At 42.6% G+C, this 20,582-nt stretch overlaps 1 protein-coding gene across 1 annotated transcript in view; it reads left to right on the top strand.

Annotated features, from left to right (window-relative positions):
* Positions 1-20,582, top strand: part of adgrv1 (adhesion G protein-coupled receptor V1) — a 114,533-nt gene that overhangs the window by 33,818 nt on the left and 60,133 nt on the right. The window contains exons 29-78 of the mRNA XM_018668798.2: positions 101-466; positions 605-848; positions 973-1,188; positions 1,288-1,503; positions 1,604-1,848; positions 1,978-2,159; positions 2,268-2,766; positions 2,916-3,225; positions 3,449-3,658; positions 4,204-4,334; positions 4,550-4,649; positions 4,748-4,927; positions 5,088-5,251; positions 5,377-5,464; positions 6,484-6,562; positions 6,661-6,799; positions 7,100-7,241; positions 7,496-7,761; positions 7,960-8,135; positions 8,249-8,376; positions 8,521-8,702; positions 8,862-9,008; positions 9,125-9,205; positions 9,313-9,577; positions 10,310-10,432; positions 10,582-10,804; positions 10,937-11,141; positions 11,289-11,435; positions 11,586-11,841; positions 12,307-12,509; positions 13,193-13,369; positions 13,519-13,701; positions 13,819-13,998; positions 14,333-14,497; positions 14,687-14,807; positions 14,924-15,047; positions 15,187-15,325; positions 15,460-15,645; positions 15,764-15,999; positions 16,209-16,357; positions 16,615-16,813; positions 17,021-17,240; positions 17,324-17,563; positions 17,724-17,873; positions 17,980-18,200; positions 18,292-18,571; positions 18,714-18,857; positions 19,208-19,379; positions 19,676-19,817; positions 19,947-20,515. Of these exons, the coding sequence (XP_018524314.1) occupies positions 101-466; positions 605-848; positions 973-1,188; positions 1,288-1,503; positions 1,604-1,848; positions 1,978-2,159; positions 2,268-2,766; positions 2,916-3,225; positions 3,449-3,658; positions 4,204-4,334; positions 4,550-4,649; positions 4,748-4,927; positions 5,088-5,251; positions 5,377-5,464; positions 6,484-6,562; positions 6,661-6,799; positions 7,100-7,241; positions 7,496-7,761; positions 7,960-8,135; positions 8,249-8,376; positions 8,521-8,702; positions 8,862-9,008; positions 9,125-9,205; positions 9,313-9,577; positions 10,310-10,432; positions 10,582-10,804; positions 10,937-11,141; positions 11,289-11,435; positions 11,586-11,841; positions 12,307-12,509; positions 13,193-13,369; positions 13,519-13,701; positions 13,819-13,998; positions 14,333-14,497; positions 14,687-14,807; positions 14,924-15,047; positions 15,187-15,325; positions 15,460-15,645; positions 15,764-15,999; positions 16,209-16,357; positions 16,615-16,813; positions 17,021-17,240; positions 17,324-17,563; positions 17,724-17,873; positions 17,980-18,200; positions 18,292-18,571; positions 18,714-18,857; positions 19,208-19,379; positions 19,676-19,817; positions 19,947-20,515 (9,910 nt within the window). The remainder of the gene's footprint in view (positions 1-100; positions 467-604; positions 849-972; positions 1,189-1,287; positions 1,504-1,603; positions 1,849-1,977; positions 2,160-2,267; positions 2,767-2,915; positions 3,226-3,448; positions 3,659-4,203; positions 4,335-4,549; positions 4,650-4,747; positions 4,928-5,087; positions 5,252-5,376; positions 5,465-6,483; positions 6,563-6,660; positions 6,800-7,099; positions 7,242-7,495; positions 7,762-7,959; positions 8,136-8,248; positions 8,377-8,520; positions 8,703-8,861; positions 9,009-9,124; positions 9,206-9,312; positions 9,578-10,309; positions 10,433-10,581; positions 10,805-10,936; positions 11,142-11,288; positions 11,436-11,585; positions 11,842-12,306; positions 12,510-13,192; positions 13,370-13,518; positions 13,702-13,818; positions 13,999-14,332; positions 14,498-14,686; positions 14,808-14,923; positions 15,048-15,186; positions 15,326-15,459; positions 15,646-15,763; positions 16,000-16,208; positions 16,358-16,614; positions 16,814-17,020; positions 17,241-17,323; positions 17,564-17,723; positions 17,874-17,979; positions 18,201-18,291; positions 18,572-18,713; positions 18,858-19,207; positions 19,380-19,675; positions 19,818-19,946; positions 20,516-20,582) is intronic.

Below are 20,582 nucleotides of genomic sequence, written 5' to 3'. Positions count from 1 at the left end.
CATTAATACTTCTCTCAGAAAAAGTTACTCATGTTTTCTTTAAATACAGCATATGAAAGTATTGTTCATCGTCATTTTGTTTTCTTTTGGTCTCTCCCAGGTGGATCGCTCCTTCGGTGACCTCTCAAATGTAACTGTGTACTGGGAGGTTGATCCCAGCTCTGAGGATGAACTCCTTAGCAGGTTTGGGAACATCACCTTTGGTGTAGGTCAGATATCAGAGAACATCATCATCGATGTGGCTCAGGATGAGATCCCTGAGTTGGACAAGAGTTTCATCGTGTCCTTAGTTAACGTCTCCCACGGTCGCCTTGGTGTCCAGACATCTGCTACTCTGACTGTGCTCGCCAGTGATGATCCTTATGGTGTTTTTGTATTCGCTAATGTTACAAAGTTGGTCAGACTTCCTGAAAGTGACTCAGCTGTCTCCCTCACCATCCTGCGACAGCGAGGCCTGATGGGTCAGGTGTGTCCTGCTGTAGAAGATTTAGAAACTTCTCAGAATATTAAAGCCACTTATGATGACATGAATAAACCAGAATGAGGGGTGTCCACATGAGGTAAATCTACCAAATTACATATTTTCCCATTTTAATTTGTCTAGGTGCGAGTCACGTATGGGACATTAAATGAGGCAGATCCCGAACCTTACAGGACCCCTGGGGTGGGCAGAGCCACTGAAGAGCGGGATTTTGTTCCCCTCCGGGATTCTGTTGTTTTCTTGGCCAATCAGAGTGAAGCAAACATCACCCTGCGAGTGCTGGATGATGAGGATCCAGAAAGAGATGAGGCGGTGTTTGTGAAGTTGATCAGTGTTCAACTCATCAGAGGAGAGCAGGAGAGGCCCAGTAAGATACTGACACTCCCAATGAGTGGGAGACTTGACCTGAAAAAATCTCTTAAGATGTAGTGATACTTCACCAATACTACCCTAAACTGATGAAATATCTTTACCTTTACTTTTCCTTCCAGTTTCCAATTCCCCCTCTCTGGGCCCCAGGACTGACATTGTAGCCCAGGTGATAGTGGAGGCCAGCGATGATGCTTTTGGAGTCCTCCAGCTGTCAGCTTCTGCTGTCAGTGTAGCTGAGCACTACGTTGGGCCCATAATAAATGTTACACGTGTAGGGGGGATTTTCGCTGACGTATCTGTCAAGTTCAGAGCAGTGCCTTTGACCGCCAGAGTCAGTAAGTGTTGGTCATGGAGTATGGGTTTGATTATCTCTCACTATGATTTGTGTGTGAGCAGGCAAGCCATAATGCATGTGCATTTGTGTAATCTTAAAGGTGAGGACTACAGCGTAGCCTCCAGTGATGTGGTCCTCTTAGAAGGGGAGTCCAGTAAATCTGTGCCCATCTATGTCATCAATGATATGGTCCCTGAGTTGGAGGAGACTTTTCTCATTGAGCTGATCAACCAGACCACTGGAGGAGCTCTCCTGGGGGAGCTCACACGTGCCATCATCACCATACTGCCCTCTGATGACCCCTTTGGTGCCTTTGGTTAGTAGGCATTATCCCTGATATGTTTCAACCTTCTCATCCTTTTTTTTGTCCTATTTCTCATTAAGCAAGTTCTTCACTTGATTATATTTCATACTAGTCTTCCAGGCTGTTCCAGTTACCATAGAGGAGCCAGCATCTAACTCCGTTGAGGTCACTTTGCCCATAGTGCGTAATGCTGGTACAATTGGCACAGTGGTAGTCCAATGGCAGGCCACTGTCAATGGTAAATTAGCAGTGGGGGACATCAGGCCCACATCAGGAGAGGTGAGATTCGCTCCTGGAGAGACCATGAAGATGCTGCGAGTTGAGATTTTAGCTGACGATGTACCTGAAATTACTGAGGTAAAGAATTCACAGTAAAAAAAAAAAAAAAAAAAAAACACATTGTGAATTATGTAAAATGATACTTGTTACATAATTTTTACATAACTTTAGTAACAATGTTTATCACACTCTTCCTGTCTTTTAAAGATAATTAAAGTGGAGCTTATTGGTGCCAGTAATGGAGGAAATCTTGGAGCCGATACATCTGTTAACATAATAGTGCCTGCCAATGACAACCCATATGGGACAGTCTACTTTGAACAGTCTGTTTACCGCATTCAGGAGCCACTGGAGGGAGTTTATAGAGCCAATATTAGTGTCCGCAGAAGGTACTTTTAATTATAGTTTTTTCGGAGATAATGGTTGTGTTTTAAATTGTTTGCACGCATCCTACATTAAACCCCCTTTTCTTATAATCCCGATTGCCTTTATTCCAGGGGTGGTCACTTTGGTCGCTTGGAGATCATATATAGCACCTCTGAGATTGACATTGTTGGCATGGCTCAGGATGAAGGCCAGAACCTGCTGATGTACTATGATGCACCAAAACCAGGTGTTCCATCCACTACCCCCATCAGGACAGTTAACGTCACCGGTCAGAAGGATCCCCTGGCTGCATGCGCTGCTGCGTGTCTGAGGGAGCACGCCTGCCAGGCCTTCTCTCTGTCGTCAGGGGTGGTACCACCATCCTGCACTTGGGTGACTTCAGGGGCTGACCAGCTGACTTCTAAATCTCAGGTTATGACTTATGTAAAAAACGTCACTGCAGCTGCTGTCCTGTTCAGTGCCCAGGCAGTGGCAGGGAGTGATTACACCCCTGTGACAGCTCAGAGTGCCATCATGGAAGATGGGTCAGCGGTTGCAAACCTCACAGTCCCAATCTTGACTGATAAATTCCCTGAAATGGATGAGAGCTTCTCAATACAGATCTTAAAGGTAAAACCCAATCATAGGGTTGTGTGTGTGTGTGTGTGTGTGTGTGTATATATATATATTGCCCTGTTATTTATGATTTACTTTGTTTACTTTTGTTTATATGGCAATCTGTATAACAAATAATAGGTTTTATGTTGTGTTGTTTGCAGGTAGAGCTGATGAATCTTTCTGTGGCACAGAAGAACCTGCCCTCGATTGGCCAGCCAGACAAAGCCTTGGTGACCATAGGGATGAATGGAGATGCATTTGGTGTATTTTTGATATACAGCCTCAGTCCCAATGCTACTGACGAAGGGCTCTATCTAGAGGTTCGGGAAGAGCCTACAGTTGTGGTGCCCCTAGTTATAGAGAGACGAGGAGGGAATCTGGGCACTGTCACAGTGGAGTGGAGGTTTGTTGGGGGAAAGGCTACACCAAATGCTGACTTTACAGGGACTGGAGGGACTCTGATCTTTAATGGTATGTGGATCACTGACTGCAGTATAACTCTCTATCAAGAATAATATAAAAAAAAACATTTTCTTGGGACAGCGTCCTATTAAACAATCATCATTACCCCTCTTGTATCTTAGGTTTCTTGACATTGAAAGGTGTTTACTTTTGTTTATCTAATAGTGGGGAAAATTAAAAGAACACTTGCATGTAACTAATATTGCATCTACTTTATCCTCTCTGTCTACAGGTGATCTGAAGAAGACAATAGAGATAGTAATCAGAGATGATATTGAGCCAGAGGACAACGAAAGCCTCATGATCGGTCTAGTTAATACAGAGGGAGGAAGTCGAATCCTGCCCAGCTCTGACACTGTAACCATAGTGATACTTGCTAATGATAATGTGGCTGGGATAGTAGGATTCCATCCAGCCTCACGTTCTGTCATCGCCAGAGAGGGTGAGTAGCTATTTTCAATGAGTGTGTTTGGTGATTCAGCCTATATTTTGTATATCTAAGTTCATTATCTCCCCCACACTTCACATCCTTGTGCCCTAATTATCTATGAGTGCAAACGTAAGGGAATGCACTCATAGTAATAGCAGCAACAGGTGGGCCATGCGGTTGTCTGTCATTATCTTGACATTATGTATGCATGAGTGGCTGAAGTCTCCCTGAGTAGAATCCATACAATTAGAGACCTTACGTTTCATCCTTTGGCATCTACAGTATAGGTGAGGCAGTTCACATTAGAAGTCCATCAGTGTATTGATCTTTACAAACCTATAGATGAATTCAGATAATGGTCATTTGTAAACTTTGATTGGTCAAATGTAAAATTCAGACCAATTTAAAGCTTAGGAGGGGCTTAAGTACTGCAGCATCTTCTTCAGAGTCCATCACTGCTTTAAATTTACTCACATATTGTCAATCATGAAATAGAGTCATTACCTTTTCCTTAGCATCAAGTGCTAGGGCTGACTGTATTATATTTCATGTTACAGGTGAGAGGCTGTCCTTACTAGTGTTGAGAACGGCTCCAGGTCTGGGTAACGTCACTGTGGACTGGACTGTACAAGGGCCCCTAGTACACCGGACCTTCACCCAAACCTCAGGGACACTTTTCTTTGCTGAGGTAAATTTCAGCAGGAGATCACTGAATAGTTAATTGTGGGATCACAGTTAAACACATTTATTGCACAGTAGGGCAATACAGACTCTGGAACAGCATGTTGTTATTGTTATTCTTCTCTGTGTTGAAGACAGGGCCGGGTATAGACTATAAAAGATTCTATTTAAATGGTAATTTGGTATCTCCAGCAGTAATTATGTGCTTGTGGTCTCCTACAGGGACAACTAAATGACACCATAGTCCTGCAACTTCTTAATGATGCCACACCAGAGGACAAAGATGAATACAAAGTCTCCCTGTCGAACATACAAACTTTTGGTAATGCATCTGCTCTTAGTATCTTTGTGATTTAGTGTGAAAAATAACCTCAAGTCAGAATTCTTACACAGATTATCATTCCCCTGACCTACACACAGGTGTGGTGGTGACAGGCCATGCTGCCCTCGATGTTCAGGGCAGTGAGGCAGTGCTTTCTGTTGACACCAGCGATGAGCCCTACGGGCTGCTGACCATTGCACCATCATCCCTGAGAGTGACCACAGAGGAACGGGACAGAACTATAAACATCTACGTCAACAGGGAGTTTGGAGCCTCAGGTCAGTGGGCCATGTATGAAAACAAAGTCTGTGCTAAATTACTGGGTTTCCTGTTAATTCATTCATTCCTTTTGTTCATTCACCATTTTGATTAATATGTTAAGCATAAATACATTGTAATCCTTTACTTTGTAACTGACATTATACCCTAACTGTACAGGAGCAGTGAATATCACCTATGAGGTTATAAGAGGTTCTCTACAAGACCTGACCCAAGTGGAAGGTGCTCTCGCTGATCCAGGACAAGACTTCATCTCTGGTACTGGCTTTGTAATTCTTCAGGATGGACAGACCTCTGTTGCCATCCCAGTCACCATACTGGAGGTAAGGACACAGTGGCTGTCTTTTATTTGTCTGTCCCCCAAGCTTGATACTTAAGATACTTCTTTCTTTTGGAGCTGTTAACATTTTGTTGACTGTGGAATTTTAACTTCCATTTGTTTTATTAGGATGACATTCCAGAGTTGGAGGAGTTCTTCCTGGTCAACATAACATCAGCAGTGCTCATCACGACCCTCGCCACTGTTCCTCAGCTAGGTATTTAGCAGCTTAGGGCTGATTTTTCTTCTCACCTTTGGTCATAGACAGTTGTGCCATTACAGAGTCAAAATGACACTTAAAATTATCAGTTGGTTTGCATCATTGTTTCTCTCTCTTCTGCTGTTTCTGATGCTATGTTTTACATTTTTAAAGTTTGTGTAATTTTATGAAGTGACTTTCTTCCTTTTCTTTCTAAAATTTCTCAACATTTGCTTTGTTTGATGAGTAGAGGTTGTGTATTGCACATTGCCAGGTAAAATACACATTCATATGTTCACAGTCTTTGCCCAAAATGTCATGTAGTTTGTTGTACAATATTCCTGTATGGTACATCAAACTACAACATTGTAGTTGACTGTCAAAATGCACCATGAAAGAGCTTGTTAGCTACTGCTACTGCTTTTACATAATCCAAACCACTGTCCAATTTATGAATGAGTAACTTTAGAAAGTGATGAGTAGACAAAATACTACGGGCAGAGCAGCACTTGGAGAATCCCAGAATACTGTCGGCCCTCTGCCTGGAGACACACAGTAAACACATGGCTGCTCTTTTGGCAGCAGTCATTATGTGGCTTGGATGGTAAGATTGATGCTTTCCACGATTGAGGAAGCCTGGGGATTTGATGGGAGCAGAGTAGCACTGTGTGGTGAGGAGAGAGAAAGCCAAACTAAACCCGTAGCTGGCCTCCCGGTGTCTTGGCCGTAGAGTCAATGGGAGAGGACTATACAGGGGGTCATAAATCAGTCCACCCAAAAGACTTGGCTGCTCGGCCTCCCAGCCCACTTACAGGAGACGCTTCTTAGCTGTAATCCTTAGCTCAAATGTACCATGACAGAAGTTAGATCCTCCACAGTTTCCTCTTGTTCAGCTTGCTGTTGGTGCTTGCGCTGTAGTTACAGCCCTGAAGCCTGCGCTGATGCGGATCCTAAATTTTTTACTACAGTTATTATGAACAAGTCACAGTCTAAGGGTCATCATATGTTTCCTCTTTGTATGTTGTCCTTTTTCCCAGACACCCAGGGTTTGGTGGCAGAGGTCAGCATTGCTGCTAATGATGGAATTAGAGGAGTCATTGAATGGACAAACACCATGTAAGAAACGCATCCATAGATAATACATAATTTCTTATGTTGATTTGAACATGCTCTACATCAATTTTTTTCTTACCCAAACATGCTCTCCTTTCCAGGTTTGAAGTGAATGAAACAATCGGTGTTCTGACTCTAGTGGCCTACAGGAACAAGGGGACATATGGAAATGTCTCGCTTGTCTTCTATGCTCAGAATCTGGAAGCTCAACAGGGACTGGACTACAATACCAGTGAAACGGTCAGCTACACGTTCTTGGACAGCACATGATATAATACTTTGAGTAGTATGAATAACCAGAAGCTCTTACTCGAGAGCAACTGGACTTGCTTTAGATTCTTGAAGACATTTTCCTTTCATCCAAAACTCCTCAGTTCTAAAGCAGATGAACTGAAGAAGCCTTTTGGAAGAATCTAATTCAGGTCTAGTTGCCCTTCACGTAGCCCCCTCTGTATATGCCACGATGGGAATAACTCTTGTCTCTTGTCAGACATGTGATAGCATCAATTTTTAAAACTAGAAACCCCTCTGTCCTCACAGATACTCCATTTTGTTAATGGTGAAAGGCACAAGTTTGTAGAAGTGCAGATCATCGATGACACCATTCCAGAGGGAGCTGAGAGGTTCCAGCTCATTCTGTCCAAGCCTTCCCCCGGACTGGAGCTGGGAACCAATACCACAGGTAGACACAAGGGCAGAATAGAATACATTAGAGTTTACAGTAGAGACAGCATAAGAAAGTGGAATATTGATATTACATACATAAATCCAATGCATATTCAGAACAATATGTGAAATAAGAAAATACATGTTTCTGATTGGCTAGTAGGTTTTATAGCATTTGTAGGGTTTTTAAAATTCTATATTGAAATGTATCCATACTGTACATAACTATTATGTTATTTTCCTAAGCTACATCTTTCTGTTTTCTTGTAGCAACTGTGAATATCCTCGCCAGTGACGATGGACACGGTGTCATTTCCTTTAACACCAGTGAGCATTTCTTATTGAGGGAGCCCACATCTGTATCGGGGCTGAGTGAGTCTGTGGCCACCCTGTATGTGGTCCGGAACCCAGAGGAAGGCACATTTGGCACAGTAACTGTTCAGTTTACCATCACTGATGCCAATGGTAGCCTAGCAGAAGGCGATTTGATGCCAGCACAAGGGTTTGTGGTACTGGAGGATGGAGTCAGAATTAAGGTGAGAAAAAATAGAACACATACATGAAAAACATGTATAATGTAAAAGATCTGTTTTTCTTTTTTCAGCGGCATTACAAGTGTACTGTGGCAAACATGTTAGTTGTCAGTATTTACTTATTTAAAAAAATTTGTGTTTGAAACAGCATGTACATTTTGATTTATCAGAGGGTGTTTAGTCTCATGTGTTTTGTTTCAGATGCTGGAGATCTGGGCAGTGCTGGATGCTGAGCCTGAAATGAATGAAACCTTCTCTGTGACCCTGTCCAACCCAACAGGAGGTGCACGGTTGGGTGACCAACTCCAAATTCTAATCACTGTCCTAGAGAACTTGGCTCCTTCTGGCTTGTTCCGCATCGGACCTACGCTCGACAGGTCTCAATACATGTGCACCAAAAGAATCTGAAAGAATCTGAATCTGAAGGAAACTGTGTGCAAACATACCCATGCAATTACGTCATCTTATTCATTGTGTATTTTCTGCCCAGAACTAACACTGAGGTGGTTGCTGATGAAGGTGGAAGAACAGTCTTCCTCACCGTGTCTCGCAGTAATGGTCTGGAATCAGCTGTCAGTGTGGAGTGGGAGACGCGGTCTGACACAGCTACTGCCTCTGGTGAGACCATTTGTTTTAATTCAAAGTCAACCCAACCTCCTGAGCGCTCATAAGTTCTCCTCTTTCCTTCTGTTGTTCCTGTAGTCCCCCTTTCTTTCCAATAAGCGATGCAATACTTTTTTTTTTTTCCTCTTTTCCTTCTAGCGGGTCACCTCTCAGTGATGGGTGTGTACCAGAGTTTTGAGGACACACCCACCTCCGCTTGGTGCTCCCTTCCCGGAGAGCTTTCCTTCCTGGTTATGAGGCTGGATAGGAGGCCCAGTGTTGGATCCGCCCACACCTTGGCCACACTGTATCGTTGGCAGGGTGTATTTGTGCCATTCGAGGTACGCCAACAACAGCACTCAACCAGCACACAATGTCCTTACATATACTTGAAAATTCAGTAGGAAATGGATCAGCAGTATGCCCCAACAATAAGAAAATGTATGGTATATTACACTGTCAGCATAAATGTCTCTCTCTATCTCTTTTGGCCACTACAGTCTGTTAGGATTCAGGACCCAAGCTCTTGTGTTGGGTTTGCAGTGAATGGTTCTACCTACATAGGCATCACACATAGTGGCCCTCCCTTCTCGCCTGCTGCCAACCTTAGCATCTTTAAACTGCAGAAGGATCTCAATGTCACATTGGTAAGTATAAAACCAACATGATACAACATTACTATCAAGTTTTTTTACTTCACTATAACACTATGGCATTGTCTTGTGTTATTTTCACATGATTTGAGGAAATCTGATTTCTTTAGGAACAAACTTTAGGTGTTGAAGCTCTGGATGTGAAACACTTCTCCACTGAAGGCAGAGATTATCTAATAGCATCAAGTCAGGTGAGGCTGACTGTTTGCTGTTTAGACAAATCTTTAATTCAGTGTTTATTGGAAGAATTTCAAAACAGAAGTTTAAGTTTTGTTACTCTGTCTGTTTCATGCCACAGATTTTTGTTTGGAATGGAGGCTCATTCACCCTCGTCCAGACTCTTGACTTTGAACAGGATGTCCTCAGTGTGACTCCATTCATTCGTTCCACTGTTCTCTATCTGGTGGCGTGCATAGACACACAGACTGCCAGTTGCCTCCTGCTTCAATGGATCAGTGGAAGATTTCAGAATCCACAGCCTCTCCCTCTCACCGGCAGAGCCAGTCAGGTGGAGACAATCAACACAAGGGCGGAAGACATTCTCCTGTTGGTTGCTGTTGAAGGTGACCTTTCTTGTTCTGACACATCACATAACATTAATTATAATAATTGTTTATTTTGCACATTTAAATAACACTAACAATGTTAGTGTGTTTGTATCTGAAAATAAGTGAGCTGATATGTAAAACAAAATTAGCTATTAGTTTTTAGTATTAAAAAGTGTTTTTCCTGTGGTGTAGAGATTACATTTTTAAAAATAACCTTGAATAAGAGTCAAGTGCACTTGGTCTATGGTTTGCTAAGAGGATGGCTGTGTTTTTGCGATAATGAGATGCTATTTTCTGTGGTTGTATTCTCAGTGTACTTTCTAGAGGATTGTGTGGTGGTTAGATGTTGGTTAGGATAGTACAAATAAATCACTGATAATTTAGAAAGCACATAGAAACTATGTGCCTGTTACAGACAAAACAGCCTTGTTCTGTTGTCTAACCTAAGATGAAAAAATTCACAATGTAGACCAGATCATTTATTTATACCATGCTCGGTATATTTTGATGAGACATAATCCCTCTGAGTCTGCAAAAGTGGTGAGTTTTCTTGGTTCAGACCTGTTGTGGGTTTATGGGAAAGGCCTCAGTGTGGAGCAGAGCAGAGCCACAGAGGGATTCGGAGGTTGTAATTTGTCAGTCTTGGGTGTGTCAGTCAGACCAGTCCTTACTTTACATAAACATGCTATTCCAGCGTGAAAGAGCTTAAGCCTGTGTGTGTTATTGTGTGCTTGTGTCTTTCTCCAGGTCTTTCTCCATCCTGTGAGGTGTTACAGTGGAGGTCAATGCAGTCTTCACCACAGCTGTATCAGTCCATTCCTCACCCTGGCCTCACCTCTATTCACCCCTTCACTTGTCCCTCTGGGATCAGTAAGCACAAATAAATAAACAGCTTATTCTGCAAAGATGTCTTTTGTCAATTTTATCCAGTTGTGTTTGTTATCTGTTCTATTAAAATAAGTTCACCAGAAATCATGTTTAGATTAAAAGTGACATTTTTTTTTTTTTCTTTTTCATAGCTTATGCCCTGCTAGCTGGAAGAAATGGCTCATCACTCTACTCCTGGAGGTCTGATGTTAACCTGTTTGCCATGGTCCTGAGGGCCCCTCCAGCCGTTACCTTCCTCTCTCTCATGGTCCCATCCCTAAACACCACCAAGACCCTCTTGGTTTCCACTGAGGAGAATAGCTCCACTGTTTATGAATTCACTTCTGTCTCCAATCAATCTGATTTCATACCCAGGTATCCAAATAATCTTTATAAGTCACAGACAGGCTAGTTGTTGCTCTGAAAGCAAATTCTGCTCAAGGAAAATAAGACACAATGAAAGTTAAATAATTCTGGTTGTTTCTGTCTTTATTTCCTCACATTCAGTTTTGGGGAGTTGCACTTTGCACCAGGTGACAGCGAGCTAGAGATAGCAGTGAACATCATTGATGATGACATTCCTGAGGTGGAGGAGTATTTCCAGGTCAGCCTGAAGAATCCAAAGGGCGGAGCTGAGATTGGATTTGGTGGTCAGGTGACTGTAATTGTCCCGACCAATGATGATGCCCATGGAGTCATTGGCTTTGCTCAGGTAAGCAGATGAATGCTTTGATATTAGACAGCACATTGACATTGTACATTAATCCATCATATTAAGTCACATAACCACAAGTCTAGCTTTTACGCATCACCACAAACTGTTTTAATAGAGAAATATTTTATCATTAAATCTCTGCAGAGTTCTTTATCTATGGAGGTAGAGGAGTTGGAGCAGAATAATCAAATTTCTCTCAGTGTGGAGAGGAGAAGAGGGACTTTTGGCAGACTGACTGTTCACTGGGCTGCCAGTGGCAATCTGGCAGACATTTACCCCACCTCAGGAGTGGTGAGTAAACCTTGGCCTCCTATCATACTAATACATATAATATGTCAACATGTTTGAAAATGAAATGCCCACCAAAACAAACAATGGCAGAATTATAACATAACGTCACAAATTTGATGAGTCAATTAAAAATGTTATTTTGTATCACAGGTAACATTCTCAGAGGGCCAGTTGGAGGCCATCATCTCACTGGCTATAATAGCAGATGGTGTCCCAGAGCTGAGGGAGAGTGTCACTATCACCCTCATGGATGTCACCACTGTGGGGTTGCGGGACCTGCGACAGGCTGCAGTCATTGACAAGCAGCGGGCACAAGCTCTACTCGTCATCCTGCCAAATGGTTCTCCGTATGGGGTGATTGGATGGCATCTGGACTCCCAGTTTACACTAACACAAGAACCACAGAGTAAGAATTTCTGTGGAAAGAAATGAATGAATGAATGACTGATGATTAGTCACTAAATGTGGGTTTTTACTGGATCACTGTACAAAGGGGTCTAATGTACTGTCATTAATTAAGGTTATACTATTTTTAACCAATTCAAATAGATTTCTCAGTTATGCTCTTATGCTCAATCTTTGTTCCATCTTTTTTTTTTCTAAATCACTAAATACCAGTTGTTTTTGGATGAGATTTCTTAAGGAGCTATTACGGTAATCACACATTGAGATTTACTGTAAAGGAGATCTGTAAAGATTTCCAGTAATTTAGGATTTGTTTTAATCTGTGTTATGGAGGCTGGCCCAAAATGTCAAAGACGTCTTAGTAGTAGATTAACACACCCACACGTTTTCCTTCAAATATTCTCTTACTGCATTTTTTTTTTTTTAAACATTGGCTCATGTAACCTTCCATTGATTCCAATTGCAGGGACTCCAATCAACGTGACTCTGTCCATAGTAAGGGAGCAGGGCTCTTCAGGTGAGGTGGCAATCCATTACCAGACCAGACCAGCCCTGTACCAGCCCCCATCCAACCAAGCCACCGCCGGAGAGGACTACACTGCCAAAGATGACACCATCATCATGATAAATGGTGCTACTGTGGCCCTTGTCACTGTCACAATCCTGCCGGTAAGAATGGACTGTTGGGTAATGGAGAAGTTTGTTAAGTCTACTTGAATAAAGAAAAATATATTAGGGATAGGACATATTTTTAGCATCTACCATCGCAGTTCATTTTTCAACTAAACACCTAAAACCAAGAGAGCATCAGTCAGATGTCAAACTCCAATCTTGTGCTTCTTGCTCAATCTCAGCCACAACTTTAGGTTTTTAGGTTTCAATTTCCCACACTCAGGCATTGACTCAGATTAATGCTAATTAAGACCTGTTTCTTGTCATTAGGTTAAAACATACTAAGCAGCTCTGTGCCCATCCAAACACTAGCCTTTAAATGCCTTGTGTAAGCATTGATAAAAGGATAAATTCAATCCTGTGACTGACCATTCCTCTATCCTTCTTTTTCACCTTCCCAGACACATTTGGCCTGTGGTTACCTTTTAATACCCTCTTAATGGAACTTGTGATAGTGTTTTTATCGTTGTATAAATCTTGTTAAGTTTTTACCTCTTGCATAGTTCAAGTTTACTGCTGTTTGCACATTTAACTGCAGTTGTGAGCACCAAATTAATTTAGTGACAAAGCTTATGAAAAATTATGAATGTGTTTGTAAAACAGACAGAAAGCATCTATTCATGTAGGTTTTTTTTCCTCATTATTTAGTGTATACTGTATGTACATATGTATTTTTAAAGGATGACATTCCAGAGCTGGCAGAGAGCTTCCTGGTAAATATCACCGGTGTGGAGCTAGTTAGCGGGTCAGTTGGAGCAGGGCAGCCGAGTGTGAAGAGGCTTGGTATGGAGGTAGCAGAAGTCACCATCCAGGAGAATGATGACCCTCGAGGGATTCTGCAGTTCAATGTTTCTGTGGTGAGCACATGGTCATATCAATGCAATAATGACACATTTAAAAGATTAACTGTAACTAATAGATCTTGAATTACTACTATTTTTCTTTCCTGATTAGTAAGTAAAGCTTAATTTGTGCTAATTAAACGAATTCTAAATATCTTGTTCAGGATATCCCTGGAACTCTGCTGGCATATGAGATACCACCACCAGAAAACATCTTCTATCTGTCAGTGGTGCGACTTGCTGGTAAGACTGGAAGACTGGTTGTCTACTGGGAGGCTCAGCCTATCACTGCTGATCTTAATGATTTCAGCCCCACATCTGGAAACATCACCTTTCAAGATGGGCAGGTAAGTGGACTAATAGCCCTCATTTGAAATGAACCTGGCCTAAATATGAAATCACATCAAAAAGAGAAGCTGTCCACAGTGTTTGCAAGGTGTTAGCCTGTGTTTCCTTATTTTTAGAGTGAAGCCAGAATTGCCATCACCATCACTGATGATGAACAAGTAGAGACTTCAGAGACCTTCAGAGTGAATTTGCTGCGTGTGATTGGTGGTGCTCGACTCGGAGAAGTGACCTCTGTAACTATCAGTATTCCAGCCAATGACTCACCTCTCGGACAATTTGGATTTCAGGAATTGGAGGTGAAGTTGAAATCTCCCTGTTGTCATGAAGTTTTTCTACTTAGTTTTAATAACCCACAATACAAGGTGAAGGATCCACTGATTTTACTGTATCAGTTTTGTGTAAGCAATGATTGAATTCACACTCACTGTCCACACTGAGTTTGTTAGAGGCACAATGTTTCATTCCTGAAAAAGACCATGCCAGAATCTTTGTGTCACTAATAAATAGAATGTTGATAATCTGCAGAAATTCATCCCTTTTTTCCTCTTATGATTTCATTTTCACACACACCTGTCCACCAGGTGTGCATTAGACACTACTTTGACTACATATTACTGTATTTCCTCTTAGGTTATTGTCAGCGAGCCAGAGTTTGTGAATGACTCTGCTGCTGTGGCAACACTAGCAGTGCTGCGTAGTGCAGGTGGTGAAGGGGCAGTAACACTGTTGTGGCAGCTGGAAGATGAGGCCAAAGATGACCTTTCACCTTTCAATGGAACTCTTGTCTTCACCGAGGTACAGCATGAAAAGGGTGGTGTTGCTGTCCCACCAGATATTGTTACATTATTCTTTTTATTGAATGATTTAGTCAGGATGTAGTAATAATATCAAGCAATACTCACTCTTTAATCTTATGTCTTTATGTACTGTACAACACATTGCAACTTTCCTCATTAAGCCTGCTGTACTGTTCATACTTTACAGACTGATTCTATGAAGACATTTATGATTAAAGCCCTTGCTGATGCTGTACTGGAAGGAGATGAACATTTCACTGTCCGGCTGTTTCCTGCTGAGAGTGGTGTTGTCATTGACCCCTTAAATGGTTAGCATTTATTAAAGAGTCAAATAGCCAGTGCATTAATTGACTGAAGAAATGAACAATCATTTTCCATCTTCCTCATCTGTCCTCCCTTCTCTGATCTGTTATGTGCCATCTAGGCGTGGCCACCATCACTATCAGGGCTGACAAGGCTGCCCTTGGGATTATTGGAATAGCAGAATCCTCCAGAAACATCCTGATTGGAGAACCTCAGGGAGATTACAATGGCAGTGCTGTGGTCAGGTGAGATGCTGTAAACATCATTCTGTATGACTACCCTGAGATGATAAGAGTAAGCAAGAGCTTTAAATTTCTCTGATTCCATTTATTAATTAAGAATGTGACATGGAAATCATTGTGTGTATTTGTGTGTATTCCCCAGCCTTGTGAGAGGGCCAGGTGTGTTTGGAGAGGTCCAGGTGTACTGGAATATCACTCCGGCTGTGGTCTCTGAGTTTGAAGCGACCTCTGGCACTGTGACTATGAGAGACAGACAGTCTGTTGCCACCATTACTCTGAAGGTACTGAGTAATGTAGATTTTAATGTTCACTGAAATGGATTGAAATGAAGTCAGGATATTGCCTCTATCTGTGAACTGCAGAATGCTCATACACAGAGCAAAATGCATTATAATGAAGACTTGTGTGATTTCAGGCCCTGGATGATGAACTTCCTGAGGAGCGCCGTGAGTACCAGCTTACACTGACCTCCACTACCCCAGGACTGGAAATAAGTCCCATAGCCAGGCATGCCAGGGTTATTATGGCAGCCAGTGACAACCCCTATGGCCTTTTCTCCTTCACCCAGCACCAGTTCAGAGCAACAGAGGAGGAGGGAATGGTGAGGTCATGAAAATGAAGCTGATATATGTATATAGATCTGCTATATGAACGCAGTTGTGGTAAAATATAGTTACAAACCTAACTCACAGCTATACCATTTCCTTTCTTTTCCTCAGGTGAATGTGAGTGTTAATCGCTACATTGGCAGTCTAGGCAGTGTATGGGTAACCTATGAGACATCAGGCGACACAGCGGTCAGTGGAGTGGACTTCACTCCAGCTTCAGGTCGATTACTATTTACCCCAGGCCAGACGTCACAGCAAGTGACATTGCATATCCAGGATGACAGTCTTCCAGAGGAGACTGAGATGTTCTTCCTCAACATCACTGAAGTGGAGATAGTCAATGCCAGGTAAAATTACTTTATCAGGTGAAGTGGATTACTAACATTGTTGATTGGAATGTTTATAATAGCTTCAGCAGGTGAAGAGTGTTATTTTTCCTTGTCATGCATAACATAGGCACTGCAAAGCCTTCATTTAGTGAAAATACCATGTTGATGTGACTGGTAGTGGTTTTTTGTCAGTGATATTTTGTTTGGTGTCTCCCTCTGGTGGTCAGTGATGTGGACTACACAGTAAAGGAGTCAGGTCTCCAGCTGGACCAGCCTCCAGCTGTAGGCAACATCTCCTCTGTCACTGTGGTCATATTAAAGAATGACAATGTTGAGGGTATCCTGGAGTTCAGGCAGGACTATGTCAATGTTACAGGTAAGAGTCAGAAAACTACCAGTTTGAAGCACTTTATTTATGTCTTGTGAAATTACCAAGTGAGGCAGACACACACATTGAACTCAAGTGTCATACAAACTTTGCTATTCACCAGTTGATACGGACACAATATTAAAAGATTATTTTCTTTGTGTAAACTGCTGTAAACTGTTTTCTTCTTTCTTTTTTTCTTTCTTTCTTTCTTTCTTTCTTTCTTTCTTTCTTTCTTTCTTTCTTTCTTTCTTTCTTTCTTTCAGTTGAGGAGAATGTGGGCACTGTGTTGATCCCAGTGGTGAGAAGAGTGGGAACATATGGACTGGTTTCAGCTCAGTTCATTTCTAGAGGCTTGAGCGCAACCCCTGACCTCGACTACATCCTCTATAATGACTCAGTGATGTTTGTCCATGGCCAGAATACCAGCTACATTAATGTCACTATTATAGATGACCTTGACAGGTGAGAGGAGAAATGAAAAATAACTAAAAGAAATGTCTAGCTTGATCCCTTTATATATTTTCTGTGCTGGCTAGGACATTAAGGACATTAAACACTGAGTGTGGAGAAAAAATAAATCATCAGAAACTCAGGAGGTCACATAGTTCAACAGCCTGGAATTTGATTTTGATTTGATTCCAACTTAACACTAAAATTATCTCCCCCCAGTGAATATGCAGAGATATTTGAGGTCCTGCTCATTGGAGCAACAGGAGGAGCAGTACTGGGCTCTCAGCGTGTTGCCACAGTAACCATCGGCAAGAGTGACTCTCCAAGTGGGGTGGTCCGTTTCTTCAATGAGAGCCTAATCACTGTGGTCAACCCTAACTCCACTCTCAAACTCAATCTTGTTTTAGAAAGAGCAGGAGGCCTAGTGGGCAACGCAACGGTATAAAGTCCTGATTTTTCTATCGTTTTTCATTTTTCTGTCATAGACATCAACTAATTCAAAGTGGTTTTACCTTTCGACAGGTTGCCTGGCTCATCCGTGGCCCTAACAGCAGAGAGGTCCTTCCTCCATTTAATACAGACATTAGAGAGCCTGTGAATGGATCCTTCCTCTTCAGGGATGGAGAGGAAGGCACACACACCATAGAGCTGCGGATCCTCCCTCATGGAGAGGTGGAGGTGGAAGAGACATTTATTGTAGAGCTCAGCATTCTGTCTGGAGAGATGGATGTAGATCCTCAGGCTGGTTCCATAACACTGAAGGTACTTCATTCTATCATGACTGCAAGGTTGATTTTACCGTCACGAATCAGTTAAGGTTGTGGAACAAGGATTACAGCACATTTTGCTTAAGGAAGTCTAATGGGATGCAGGCCTCAGCACCCTCCTCACCCCTCTATCCTGATGTGTTTTTGTCTCCCAGATAGAGAAGTTTGGTGACCCAAATGGTATAGTCCAGTTCACTGCAGATGCTCTTCGAGACCGTGTCTACAATGAAACCACAGAGGCAGAGGGCCCATTCAACATTTCCCTGTTGGTTACACGCAGAGAGGGTGTCATGGGTAACATCACAGTAAGTTTACATCAACATACGTACATTTATTATTTATCAGTCATATCCAGTATCAGTGCTTTGTGGCCACTGTTGAAGTGTAAACACAATCGTGCTTTCACCTCAGGTGCATTGGCAGATACAGAGTGACTCAGATGTAACAGGTGACTTCCTAGCCTTAGCTGGTTCAGTGATTATTCTGGAAGGCCAAAGGGAGGCAGAAATCATCCTCGTTCTGATGCCTGACACGGTGCCAGAGCTTGAGGAGCTCTACACTGTCCAACTCACAGCTGTGGAGGGTGGTGCTACTCTCGATGCCAACCCAAACCTCATCAGAGCCCGCATCAGGTGAGTCATAGTGGTCCTGTTGAAGTCTCTAATGTACATATTTATCATAGATAGAATTAACCTGAAATTAATTTTGTTCTCTCTCCCTTAGGGTGCCTGCTAATGATGAGCCCCACGGTGTCTTTTCCCTGAATCCCGGGGAGCAAGCTATAGTGCTAATGGGGTCAGGGTCAGAGGTCACCAGGGCTCTGGTTATGAATGTGACACGGCTTCCTGGGCTGTTTGGCAACGCTAGCGTGGGCTACAGGATCAGTGGAGGGATAGATGAAGTGATGGACATTGAGGAGATACTGGGAGGACGAGCTCAAGGAAGGCTGTTCTTCAGAGAGGGACAGACCTTCAGTACAATCACTGTGCCCATCAGTAGCGAGGTGAGGAAGAGTGTCTTTACTAACCCAAATTAAGACTTCTAGGAATCATCACAGGAACCGTTTCAAAGTTTTTCATAGTTTGTATTGTTTTGAAACGCTCACTAGTTTTTACATCTTTTTTCCCCCCTTTTTCTTTCTATAGGTGTTTTTGTCAGTGGGTGAAAGCTTCACAGCAGAGCTCACTGATGTTAGTCTAGTCAGTCCCATCCTTGGCTCCCCGCCTCACCTCCTTCATGGGGTCAGTGCTGCCACGGTGACTGTGCCCGAAGAAGCTGCCAGCTCAGAGGTGAGCTGTGCATGTGTTTTTTTTTTTTGTTGTTGTTGTTGTTGGTCGTGACACATTTATTTGTGAGGGAAAAAAAATTGAATTGTCCTCTCTGCAAGGATCTAAGATTTGCTACAGATCAATACACTTATCTGTTGAGGAGCCACAGGAGCTTTGCTTTCATTAGGATTGCAGATTTTTATTTCAGAGGACTGTTTTTGATCAAAATTTACCTTCAATAATCAACATTATGCATCTGTTTTCTTTTAGTCAAGGCAGAGTAGTTTTCACAGGTGTTGTCAGAAAATTGATCACTACACATCAGTTTATTAAACACCCATTTTCTGTCTTTTCTCATTTATGTTGCGCAGGTTGGCTTTGCCTCCCTGGCTCTGCAGGTTTCAAGTGTAGAAACAGGGACGTGTGAGGCGAAGGTGACACGAACAGGGCTGTTTGGAGACATCAGGGTGCAGTGGAAAGCAGGTTATCCTTCAGGACAAACTTTGCCTGGGTTCAGAACTGGAGCTATCACCCCTGGCTCAGGTAATGCAGCATTAGAGAGGGCAGACACACATTATCTCAACCCACTTGAGCTACTTTCTTTGGTTGATGTTGTTGTCTTTTTCTTTCTTTTTTTTCAATCTTGTTTTTTTTTCATCATTTCAATCATTTTTATCTTTTGGATACAGACAGTTCACCATTCTGAGCTGTCATCTCTCTTATGATCACTTCCTCTTTCTGTGTACCAAACCATTGCAACCTAGTTATCAGGCTGATGCTAACCAGTCTAACAACTTGCTCTTCTAACTGTTGGTCATCTGTTCCTTCCTTATATTTAGGCTCACTGACCCTGGCCCATGGAGAGAGGACTAAAGTCATATCTCTTACAGCTATTGATGATGCGTTAGAGCCAGCTTCCTATGCGATACACCTCACCGCTGCTAGCTCCAGCACTGCTCCAACCAGTGCTGTCAAGCTCAGGTAATGGTTCCACAGTATTTGAACTTGTGGTAGAGACAACACGTGAAAATTTGAAATACTATTCCTTTCATGATATCTTTGATTGATGTCAACGGCCACTGACATTCTGATATCTGTTTACCTGCACAGGTCAGGCTTTACCGTAGCGGAAGTGGAGCCACTGGGGGTCTACCAGTTTGCCCCCGATTCCCGAAAGCTAGTTATCGCAGAGGACATCCAGACTATAACACTTTATGTTCAGAGACTCTATGGTTCTCGTAGCAATACCACCCGCCTGTCCTATAAAACAGTAGCAGGCAGTGCAGCAGCAGGAGAAGACTATGTTTCAGTGCCAGATGGCCGTTTGGTCTTTAACTCTCCTCGCCAAACCAACACTTCGTTCCGTCTTTCTATACTTGATGACTCCCTCTCAGAGCCAGATGAGTACTTTCATGTCAACTTAACAGATGTTCAAGTCCTTACTCAAGACTTAGTTTGGGCAGAGGCCTCTCCGCGCCTCAACCCTCAGCACAGTTTGGCCACTGTCACTATCCTGGCTAGTGATGTGACTGGTGGAGTTTTGAGTATTGGACCTGGATTGGTCCAGGTATCGGAAGACAGGGATGAGGAGACCCAGCAGGAGCGGAGGGTGGTTCTGAGGGTGCGCAGGTCTGACAGTGTTGCTGGGGATGTTAGGGTCCGCGTCCAAGCATATGGAGGTGTGTGTTTGTTTTGTAGCACTGCTTTAATGCTCCAATGCACTATATTATATTTTGTAATTTTGAT

This window comes from Lates calcarifer, linkage group LG13 (assembly GCF_001640805.2).
Source record: "Lates calcarifer isolate ASB-BC8 linkage group LG13, TLL_Latcal_v3, whole genome shotgun sequence".
Taxonomy (NCBI): Eukaryota; Metazoa; Chordata; class Actinopteri; family Centropomidae; genus Lates; species Lates calcarifer.
Note: the sequence above shows the minus strand (reverse complement) of the source record. Positions and strands in the feature narration are given on the sequence as shown.